General features: G+C 46.8%; 1 protein-coding gene across 1 annotated transcript; it reads left to right on the forward strand.

Annotated features, from left to right (window-relative positions):
• The first annotated feature begins 7,483 nt into the window (after positions 1–7,483).
• Positions 7,484–10,279, forward strand: ADRA2C (adrenoceptor alpha 2C). The gene has a single exon (XM_060759196.2). The coding sequence runs from the start codon at positions 7,581–7,583 to the stop codon at positions 8,769–8,771; it is 1,191 nt and encodes a 396-aa protein (XP_060615179.2). The 5' UTR covers positions 7,484–7,580; the 3' UTR covers positions 8,772–10,279.
• The last annotated feature ends 389 nt before the right edge of the window (positions 10,280–10,668 follow it).

A 10,668-nucleotide genomic window follows, 5' to 3' on the forward strand; every position in this document is an offset into this window, starting at 1 on the left:
TGGCTATGTAGGTGAAAAGCATACACCTGTGTCTTGGCAGGGAATTAAAAATAAAATATTTAAAAGTTTAGTAGTTACATAAGTCTTTCTGTACTCCCTTGACTAGTCCGTTCATGACAGAAACAGAATTTGCCTCTTCAATCATCCTCAAAGGCTTATTATTTTGGTAGAATATGTTCCCCTGACATAGTTTTGCTATGTGAGGCTCACATCCATCCTATGGTGAGGCAGCAAATCAAGATGTTTTGAATGATTTAATGAAGCATAACCCAAATGACTATCGTGAGTCATTATTTTCTAGTACAGGCTGAGCATCCCTTATTTGGAATTCTGAAATTGAAAATAGTCCAGAAGTTGAAATTGTCCACATAGACATCTGAGAAGATAGTCTTTGATGTATGGTGATTGTGTTTATACTGCCTTTGTTTCATGTGCAAAATTATTACAAATATTGTATAACATTAACTTCAGAAGGTCTCTATGAAACATAAATGAATTTTGTGTTTAGACCTGGATGCCATCTCGAAAATATCTCTATAAGTACATATGTAAAAATGCAGTTTTTCAAAATCCAAAAGCAAAACAAAATCCAAATAAGATCCAAAGCACTTCTGGTCCCAAGCATTTTGGAGGAGGGATAGTTAACTTGTATTGAGAACACTGGTAAAGAAAATGCTGTGTTTAGATGTGTTGTGGCCACACAGTCCTTTCTTTTCTACTATAACATGCCTCTCCAGAAATGTGAGCGACTGGCAGTCTGAAGATCAGTTTTCGTTGCCAGTGCAGACAGACATGGAAAGTGGGTTTCTGTGAAGCTGGCATGCTGAACAATACCTCCAAATCATTTAGGTTGGTGAGTCAGTTTTCTAACAGCATTACCTGGTAGATCATACAGATGAGTATTGGATTTGCATATTTGTGTTCAGCTTCCTGGGTTTTGCCTCCTCCATGCGGGTTACACCAAAATATAAGGATTAGTTTTTTTGTGGCAAATTTGTGTGGAAGAACCTTCAAAAACTGACAACAATGCCAAAAGGATTGCCTTCCCATTTTAACCTAAATTTGACCCATGTCTTTCATGTTTTCTCTTCCCCACAGCAACCTCACTAACTGAACAAAGCACTACACAGAGGACATTAGGATTCGCAGGGGGTGATGAGACAGCTTGCCAAAATTGAATGGTGGGATCTTTTATAAACAAAGTCCTTCTAGTGCCATAAGTTACATGCTAATCTCAATCAGTCTAACATACACTATGAGCCAGTGTTCTATTTTTGAATTTCTATTAAGTATTAAATAGCTAGATATATTTTGAAAGTAAAAAAAAAGTGGACCAACCAAGGCAAAGTTATATATGTTTGAATTCTGTTACTCTCACTGTGAGAGTTAAGCACATAACTTTGTATTCCCCATCCACAACAATGGGTGTTAAAAACATGGGTTTAATTGCCTTATGTCCAATATAGCGATGGTCCATTGAAACATTAAAAGGATTCATCCCAAGGCAGTTCTGTACTCCCATTCTACTCTTATGTGAGCAAAGGTGTTATTTACTTCATTGTTAAGAGAATGCTACATTCTTGTTGGAGAGGTCCTGGGGTCCCACTGTTGTTGGGTCATGATATCCCCTCCCCCAAAAAAGATTTATAGTTCACCAGGGGCTCAAATCAATATATAATTTTTCAATTTTTAAACCTTTCTTTGACTTTTGCAAGTTTGAGGCCTCTAGAGCAGTCTAGCAACAACTTCACCCGCCTAAGGACTCTGTTGTTTCTAATCCTTCACTAAATTGTATCTATTTTTCATTACTTTCTGTGTAACTTGTTTCAACTGTGCAATGTATTGATTTCTTAAATAAATGCACAAACTGTTTATAAAATGTTTCAAGACATAGCCCAAGGACAGTCAGCTCTCCATGATCTTGCTGGGATAATTCTCTAGAACAGTGGTTTTCAAACTTTCTAACACCGGGACCCCTAAATATGGTTCCTCATGTTGTGGTGACCCCCGACCATAAAATTATTTTCATTGCTCCTTTATAACTGTAATTTTGCTACTGTTACAAATCGTAATGTAAATATCTAATATGTTACAAATTCAACATAATTAAAGCATCATGATTAATCAGAAAAAAATATGGATTTGCAGTACCTTCAACCGATTCAGCGCTGACTTCCACAGGCCACTGAGACCTCCACACAGAACTCCCGGATGGCGAGAACGAGAGGCGGGATTTGCACGAGGACAGGCCTCGCACGGAGGACCCCTCGCCTGCCCCGCGCCCTCGCCGATGGCAAGAATGTGAGGCAGGTGAGGTAGGCTTTGCGCAAGGCCAGGTCTCGCGCAGAGGACCCCTCACCTGCCCTGTACCCTCGCCAATGGCAAGTGAGGCAGGCGAGGTGGGCTTTGTGCAAGACCCGGCCTCGCACGAAGGAATCCTCATCTGGCCCGCACCCTTGGGACGGGGCGAACGGAGGCAGCGTCGCGACCCCTCCGAAATGGCCAGCTGACCCCCCAGGTTGAGAACCACTGCTCTAGAAACAGGAAGGCTGGACAAACCCCTCTGGCTCTTTCCCAAGCCAGGTAATTATCAAGCCCACTGTTTATGTATAGATAGGTGACTTCCTGTGCCAGCCCAGATTAGCCCAAGGCTGTTTGTATAAGTGTATGGTTCACCCGAGGCTGAGAGATTGCTGCCCATGAAAACAGACTTAAACATGTGTATTCAGTAATAACCAAGTCCCTGATGGCCCAGGATCATCACTTTGTTCCAGGAGTCTCACACCAGGATCCTATCTTTGTTCAACATGGAACTGGACAGTTGAGCTAATCCAAAGCTCATTAACTTTTCCTTGACATTGTCTTTTCGGATTATGTCTCTTCCCAGAAGATGTCGCACTAGCTGATTGGTCCCTTGCCCGACCAATCCCCAGCTATCATTTCCCCACAGAAGGTGCAGATCCTGACGAGCACCACTTTTGACCAATCAAGGGTGGGAGCTGGAAGGTTTGAATAGCCTACGAGCCCACGAGGACTTTGAGATCGTCTGGGGAGGCCCTTCTCTCGATCCCGCCTGCCTCACAGGCACGCCTGGAGGGGACGAGGGATAGGGCTTTCTCGGTGGTGGCCCCCCGGCTGTGGAACACCCTCCCCGTAGACATCAGACAGGCACCCTCCCTTATGACATTCCGCAAGAGTCTAAAGACGTGGTTGTTTGAGAAGGCGTTTGACTAAGTGCTACAACAATTGGCAATGATGATTTGAACGGAATATGGAAAACGAGATTGGATTGTGATTCTATGATGAGACGTCACGAGTGATTTAGTGTAATTGTATTATTGATAATGATGTTAGTATTGTTGTTGTGATATTGCCTTTATTGTAAATTGTTTTTATATGTTGTACACCGCCGTGAGTCGCCCTAGGGCTGAGAACGGCGGTCTACAAGTGCAATAAATAAATAAATAATAAATAAATAGCTGTCAAACTGTATAAGATGTCTTGCTTTCCTCTGTATGTTATGCTTGTACCCTTTGAAGCATCTTGCTTGTACTTGCATCCCTTTTGGCTGAATTGTATTAAACATTTTTCACTTTGACCTGGGGAGTTGTTTTTCCATCTTGACCCTTGCTCACCAGGCATGGATCCTCTTATCAGTGGTCCTAGCTAACCACGTCAGTCCCAATGTGTAGAAAGCTCAAAATGACCCTGCTCATGACGGTGTGTGTGTCCTATTTGTCCTGGAGCACTTGTGTTTATGAATGCCACAATGGTTTCCGCTAATTTCTATTTTCATGTTGTATTGGCAAATAAAAAAGGTTTTAGCCATGAGTCTCAAAAGCTCTTTGTGTTTTATGCGAAACGTGGAAATAACACAAAGCCAACAGGTTCATTTCAAGAGTGAAAATGGATTTTTAAGCAGGCGATCATATCCCTAATTAATCTTCTGTGTCACTCAGTGCTCTAAGGAAATGGATTAAGCCATTTGCTGCAATTGAACAAACTTGTTCAAAAAGTGCATTAAAGACATTGCTGGAATTTTAACTTGAACTGGAGCCAATAAGCTTTAAGAATGTCTGCCAGCCACAAAGGGCACAAAGGTGCTCTCTGGCACTCTAGAGATTTGTTTTCTAGAGTCTTAAGACTTTTAAAAAACCCACAAAACTCTGCTGAAGTTATCAAGGTTTTATTTGTAATTTCCATAGAAAATGTAGTGTGCCTTAACCAGCCTCAAAAATAAAGAAAGAAATAATAAAAAGGATCGCTTTGTGTAAAATCCATTTTAGTTGAGAGAAACTGAGAAAATGTAGCATGGCCTAGAAAGAATATTGTCCAAGTTCATGTCTGTTTTTTTTTTAAAATCAATAAAATACATACATTATATTTAAGAATAACATAATTACAAATAAGTTACACTATAAACATGCGAAAAATAATTAATGGTCCTGCCTCTGTCATACACACACATTTCAATCATACATGGACATCAATTTCAGTTTATCATCTCAGTTGTACTGAGCTAAAAATGAGCATATTTCAGTGATATGCAAAGAACTCTCAGAGTCATTTTCCGGGCTCAATTCAAGGTGCAGGTGCTTACCTACAAAGCCCTAAACGGTTTGGGACCCACCTACCTGCGTGACCGCATTTCCATATACGAACCCACACGATCCCTTCGTTCATCTGGTGAGGTCCTGCTCATGATCCCACCAGCATCGCAAGCGCAGTTGGTGGGGACGAGGGACAGGGCCTTCTCGGTGGTGGCCCCACGACTCTGGAACTCCCTCCCCAAGGATATCAGGCACTCCCCAACACTGGCAGTCTTCAGAAGGAGCTTGAAAACATGGATGTTCCAGTGTGCCTTCCCAGATTAAGGAATCCCAAGCAATTGTCCCTAATGCACTTTATGAGAAAGTTAGAATTGTCTGCCCACCCTTCTATTCCCAAAATATTCAATCTACCTCACCTGGACATGCCCAGCATTTTTAGAATTTTAACTATTACATTTGGCCCTGCCACAGGTTTTTAACAGTGTCGTGCTTTTGTTACTGTTTTATTGCTTGCTTATTTATTGTTGCATTGTATTGTTGTCTGGTGTTTTTGTTAATGATGTAGTTTGGGCTCGGCCTCTTGTAAGCTGCACCGAGTCCTGCGGGAGATGGTAGCGGGGTACAAATAAAGGTTTATTATTATTATTATTATTATTATTATTATTACTTCATTTAAATGAATGGTTCAAATCAGCTTGATTTAAATCGATCTACCCTATTACTTATTTACTACATTTACTACCCCTTCTCATCCCAAAAGGGGAACTCCGAGCTTACAAAATTTGATGCTATGCACATACATACATACAGTAAAAAAACAGACATATACGTTAAAACAAAAATTAGCAGTAATATTAAAATCACTTCATCCAGAGTCAAATCCAAGGCCATTCTATTTGTCATTTCACAATTCCATATACTCATATTGTACTAACTTGCTAGCCAAAAACTTGGTCCCATAACTAGGTTTTTACTTTCTTCCTGAAGGTCAGGAGAGAGGGGGCCACTCTGATTTCGCTGGGGAGGGAATCCCATAGCCAAGGGGCCCTGTCTCTCATCCCTGCTAAGGAGGTAGGATCAAGAGTAGGACCTCCCCAAAAGATGTCAACCTCCAAAGTGGATCGTAGAGGGAGATATGTTCAAACAGGTAAGGTGGGCCGGAACCGTTTAGGGCTTTATAGGCTAAAGCTAGCACTTTGAATTGCTAGTAAACTGGCAGCCAGTGGAACTGGAGTAACAAGAGGGTTGTATGTTCCTCAGTAAGGAATCTGGCTGCCGGTAATATAGGCAATTATGAACTAGGGGCTCTATTGGCTTGTTCTTGAGTTGAATTTGTATGTAAGTCTGAACAGGCACAATTCTGAATTGTAACTCCAACTGAATATATGGATGGCACAGGGAAAGCATGTCCCTGTGGTATTTATTTGGCTGTCTGTGCCTCTGCTCAGAAAATTTCACCTGTCTTTCTGTCTCAGTTGGATTTTTAAAAAATGGCTTGTTGTGGAAACAAGACTTGATGAGAAAGCTTCAGTGGAGACATCTGTTCTCCATGATAACTCTTCCAGGAATGAATTACCGGTATTCACTTTCTTTCTATATTGTGGAAGGCTTTCACAGCCGGAATTACTGGGGTGTTGTGTGCTTCCTAGGCTGTATGGCTGTGTTTGAGTAGCATTTTCTCCTGACGTTTCACCTGCATCTGTGGCTGGCATCTTCGGAGAATCACAACACGCTTGGGAAGAGTGCCTCAAGGGGTGATTCAAAATATGGGGAGGTGGGAAGAATAGTTCAAGGAAAGTAGGGATGGGAAGGGGCATACAGCGGCAGATTGGGTCCAAATATATTGGTTACCAGAGAAACAACCCCACCCTGCAACTACAAGGAAAAGGGAGGAAGGAAAGAGGTAGAGAAGAAGGAGAGAAAGAAGGGGGGAAGGAAAGACAGAAGGAAGGATGGAAGCAAAAAGTGAAGGAAGGAAGGAAAGAGGCAGAGAAGGAAGAAAGGAGAGAAAGGGAAGGAAAAGAAAAAGGGAGAAAGGAAAGAGGTAGAGAAGGATGGAAGGAGAGAAAGAGGGAGGGAAGGAAAGACAGAGGAAGGATGGAAGCAAAAAGCGAAGGAAGGAAGGAAAGAGGCAGAGAAGGAAGAAAGGAGAGAAAGGGAAGGAAAAGAAAAAGGGATGAAGGAAAGAGGTAGAAAAGGAAGGAAGGAGAGAAAGAGGGAGGGAAGGAAAGACAGAAGGAAGGATGGAAGCAAAAATTGAAGGAAGGAAAGAGGCAGAGAAGGAAGAAAGGAGAGACAGGGAAGGAAAAGAAAAAGGGAGGAAGGAAAGAGGTAGAGAAGGAAGTTGAGAAAGAGGGAGGGAAGGAAAGACAGAAGGAAGGATGAAAGCAAAAAGCAAAGGAAGGAAGGAAAGAGGCAGAGGAAGAAGAAAGGAGAGATGGGGAAGGAAAAGAAAAAGGGAGGAAGGAAAGAGGTAGAGAAGGAAGGAGAGAAAGAGGGAGGGAAGGAAAGACAGAAGGAAGGATGGAAGCAAAAAGCGAAGGAAGGAAGGAAAGAGGCAGAGAAGGAAGAAAGGAGAGAAAGAGGGAGGGGAGGGAAGACAGAAGGAAGGATGGAAGCAAAAAGCGAAGGAAGGAAGGAAAGAGGCAGAGAAGGAAGAAAGGAGAGAAAGGGAAGGAAAAGGAAAAGGGAGGAAGGAAGGAAAGAGGGAGCAAAGGAAGGAGGGAAAGAAGGAGAGAAAGAGGGAGGGAAGGTTGGCCACAGCAACGCTAGTATTAAGTCAATAAGCAGTACTAGCGTTCTTTCCTTGTCGGCCTGGGTCTGGGCGCGTGAGGCGTGAAAAGGGGCGTGGTTATATCTAGGAGGGCGTGGCCTCGGGGCCGCGCGCCGCTTGCTCCGCCCCATCTCCCTCGTGCTGCTGGTGCTGTTGCTGCCTGGCAGGCAGGAGGGAAGGCGGGCAGGCCGGCCGACGGGCGTGCGCGCGGGCGGGCAGGCGAGGCGCGCGAGCCGCCCTTTCCTGCCCGCCGGGCCATGGAGGCGCCCTTTCTGCTGTACTTGGAGGCCGGCTCCCGCAATGGCAGCAGCAGCGGCGGAGGCATGGGCGCGCCGTCCCGCAACGGGAGCTCCGCCTGGGCGCCGCTGCCGGGCTACTCTCCTCCGGCCGTGGCCTGCCTGGCCGCCTTGGTGGGCTTCCTGATCGCCTTCACCATCGCGGGCAACGTGCTGGTGGCGGTGGCGGTGCTGAGCGGCGGGGGCGGGGGCGCGCTCCGTGCCCCGCAGCACCTCTTCCTGGTCTCGCTGGCGGGCGCGGACGTGCTGGTGGCGGCGCTGGTGATGCCCTTCTCGCTGGCCAACGAGCTGCTGGGCGCCTGGCCTTTCGGGCGGGCCTGGTGCCGGCTCTACCTGGCGCTGGACGTGCTGCTCTGCACGGCCTCCATCGGGCACCTCTGCGCCATCAGCCTGGACCGGTACTGGTCGGTGACGCGCGCCGTGGAGTACGGCAGGCAGAGGAGCCCCCGCCGCGTCAAGGCCGCCGTGCTCCTCGTCTGGCTCCTCTCCGCCGCCATCTCCTCCCCGCCGCTGCTCCTCGGGGAAGCCGAGGCCGAGGGGGAGGACGCCCAGTGCCGCCTCAACGACCAGACCTGGTACATCCTCTCCTCCTGCGCGGGATCCTTCTTCGCCCCCTGCCTCGTCATGCTCCTCGTCTACGTCCGCATCTACCGCGTGGCCAAGACCCGCTCCGGGAAGCAGCGGGCCGGCGAGGACGCCTTGAGCGACGTGGAGCCGGAGGACAGCAGCGGAGGAGGAGAAGGCAAGGATGCCCGCGGCCTGGGGTCCCGATCCAGCCGGCGGCGCCGCCAATCCGGGTACTTCTTCTCCACGCGCCGCCGCCGCCGCCGCCCGGCCTCGGACGGGCTGAAGCAGGCGCGCGAGAAGCGTTTGACCTTCGTGCTGGGCGTGGTGGTGGGCGCCTTCGTGCTCTGCTGGTTCCCCTTCTTCTTCTGCTACAGCCTCTACGGGATCTGCCGCCAGGCCTGCCCCGTCCCCGAGCCCCTCTTCAAGTTCTTCTTCTGGATCGGCTACTGCAACAGCTCCCTCAACCCGGTCATCTACACCGTCTTCAACCAGGACTTCCGCCGCTCCTTCAAGCGCATCCTCTTCGGGAGGAGCCGGAGGAGGAGGAGGAGGACGCTCAAGGACCGGCTCTTCTCCCTCCACTGACCTCCCCGCCACCAGGAAGGAAGGAAGGGAAGAAGGAAGGAAGGGGGAAGCTCTGGGTTGCAGAGCAAGGCAGCAGGACCATGAAGGAAGGCAAGGAAGGAAGGAAGAGGGAAAGGGATAGGAAGGAAGAAGGGAGGGAGGAAGATAAGATAGGAAGGAAAGAAGATGGGGAGGTATAGAGAAGGAGGAAAGGAAGGAAGATGGGAAGGGAGGGGGAGGAAGGAAGAGGAAGGTGTAAGGAAGATGGGAAGGTAGAAGTGAGGGAGGAAGGTAAGATAGGAAGAAAGGAAGGAAGATGGGAAGGGAAGGAGGAAGAGAGGAGGGTGGAAGGAAGGAAAATGGGGAGGTATAGAGAAGGAAGGAAGAAAGATGGAAGGAAGGAGGAAGATAGGAAGGTAGAAGATAAGGAAGGAAGATGGGAAGGTATAGAAAAGGAAGATGAGAAGGGAGGGAGGAAGACAGGACAGTAGGAGGAAGAGATGAAGATAGGAAGGTTTAAGGAAGGAACAAGGAAGAGCGAAATGGCAGGGAGTGAGGAGGAAGGAAGGAAAGAAGATGGAAAGGGAGGGAGGGAGGTAGAAGGGGGGTGTAAGGAAGGGAGGTGTAAGGAAGGGAGGAAGATAGTAAGGAAGGAGGAGGAAGATGGGAAGGTATGAGGGAGGGAGGAAGGTATAAGGAAGGAAGGAGGAAGATATGAAGATGGGAAGGAGGAAGAGGAAAAGGGTGCAGGAAGGAAGAAGGAAACAAGGGAGGTGGAAGGAGGGAGGAAGAGAGGTAGAAGGGAAGAAGGGAGATAATATAGGCAGGAAGGGAAGAAGATAAGAAGGTAGAAGGGAGGAAGGAATAGATGAAGATAGGAAGGTAGAAGGAAGGAATGAGGAAGAGGAAAAGGGGCAGGGGCAGGGAGGAAGATAGGAAGGTAGAAGAGAGGAAGGAATAGATGAAGATAGGAAGGTAGAAGGAAAGAATGAAGAAGAGGAAAAGGGGCAGGGAGGAAGGTAGAAGAGGAAGAAAGGAAAGATAGGAAGGTGGAAGGAAGATGGGATGGGAAGGAGGAAGATAGGAAGGTAGAAGGAGAAAAGAATATAGGAAGGTAGAAGGAAGGGAGTGAGATAGAAACGGAGGAAGATAGGAAGGTAGAAGGGGGAAGAAGTACAGAACAAAGAGAGGAAGGAAATATAGGAAGGTATAAGGAAGGAAGAGATTGAGATAGAAAGGGAGGAAGGTAGAAGGGGGAAAGGAGGAAGATAGGAAGGAAAGGAAGATAGGAAAGCAGAAGGAAGGGAGGAGTTATGGGGTGTGTGCTTGTTTGTGTGGATTCCTCATTCATCCCACACAGAAGCAGGATATTCCTGGAAAGGGGAATCAAGACATGGTGACAAGAGCTTGATCATCTCAGGCCCTTAAAATCTTTTATACCTGAAGGTGTTTATATCATTTGCCAAGATGTGGTGAAAGAGTCATTGAAACTTACTATTTTTTTCTTAAATAAATGTTTCTAATCTGTTCTCAAGCTTACTGAACTCTTTACACATGGAGGTGGGAGGTGAAGGTGAGGAACTAGAGAGGATCTTGTGAACAGCCTTGTGAGCAGGCAGGGCTTCATTCAGATGGCTCATGCAAGGGCTCAAATTGGGGTTTGCCACCTGGTGGCGAAACTTTGAATGTACCAATCCAACAAGATGCCTTGATGTGTGTGTTAGGAAGGGCTTCTTAAACTTTCCCACTTGGGACCCCTTTTCAGCCCCCAAATTTTTTACATGGCCCCAGGTATATAGGTGTGTAAAAGATATATAGAAACCAAACATTTACTGATAATAAATCAGCATTTTCAAGGCTTGTGAAACAGGCTACGTTTCCTTTTTGTGGAGTATAGCTGAAACATTTCGGCAGGTCC

This window comes from Anolis sagrei, chromosome 5 (assembly GCF_037176765.1).
Source record: "Anolis sagrei isolate rAnoSag1 chromosome 5, rAnoSag1.mat, whole genome shotgun sequence".
Lineage (NCBI taxonomy): Eukaryota > Metazoa > Chordata > Lepidosauria > Squamata > Dactyloidae > Anolis > Anolis sagrei.

What these genes read in the sequence shown, in the direction of transcription:
- ADRA2C (XM_060759196.2), top strand. Translation starts at nt 7,581, where the DNA reads ATGGAGGCGCCCTTTCTGCTGTACTTGGAGGCCGGCTCCCGCAATGGC.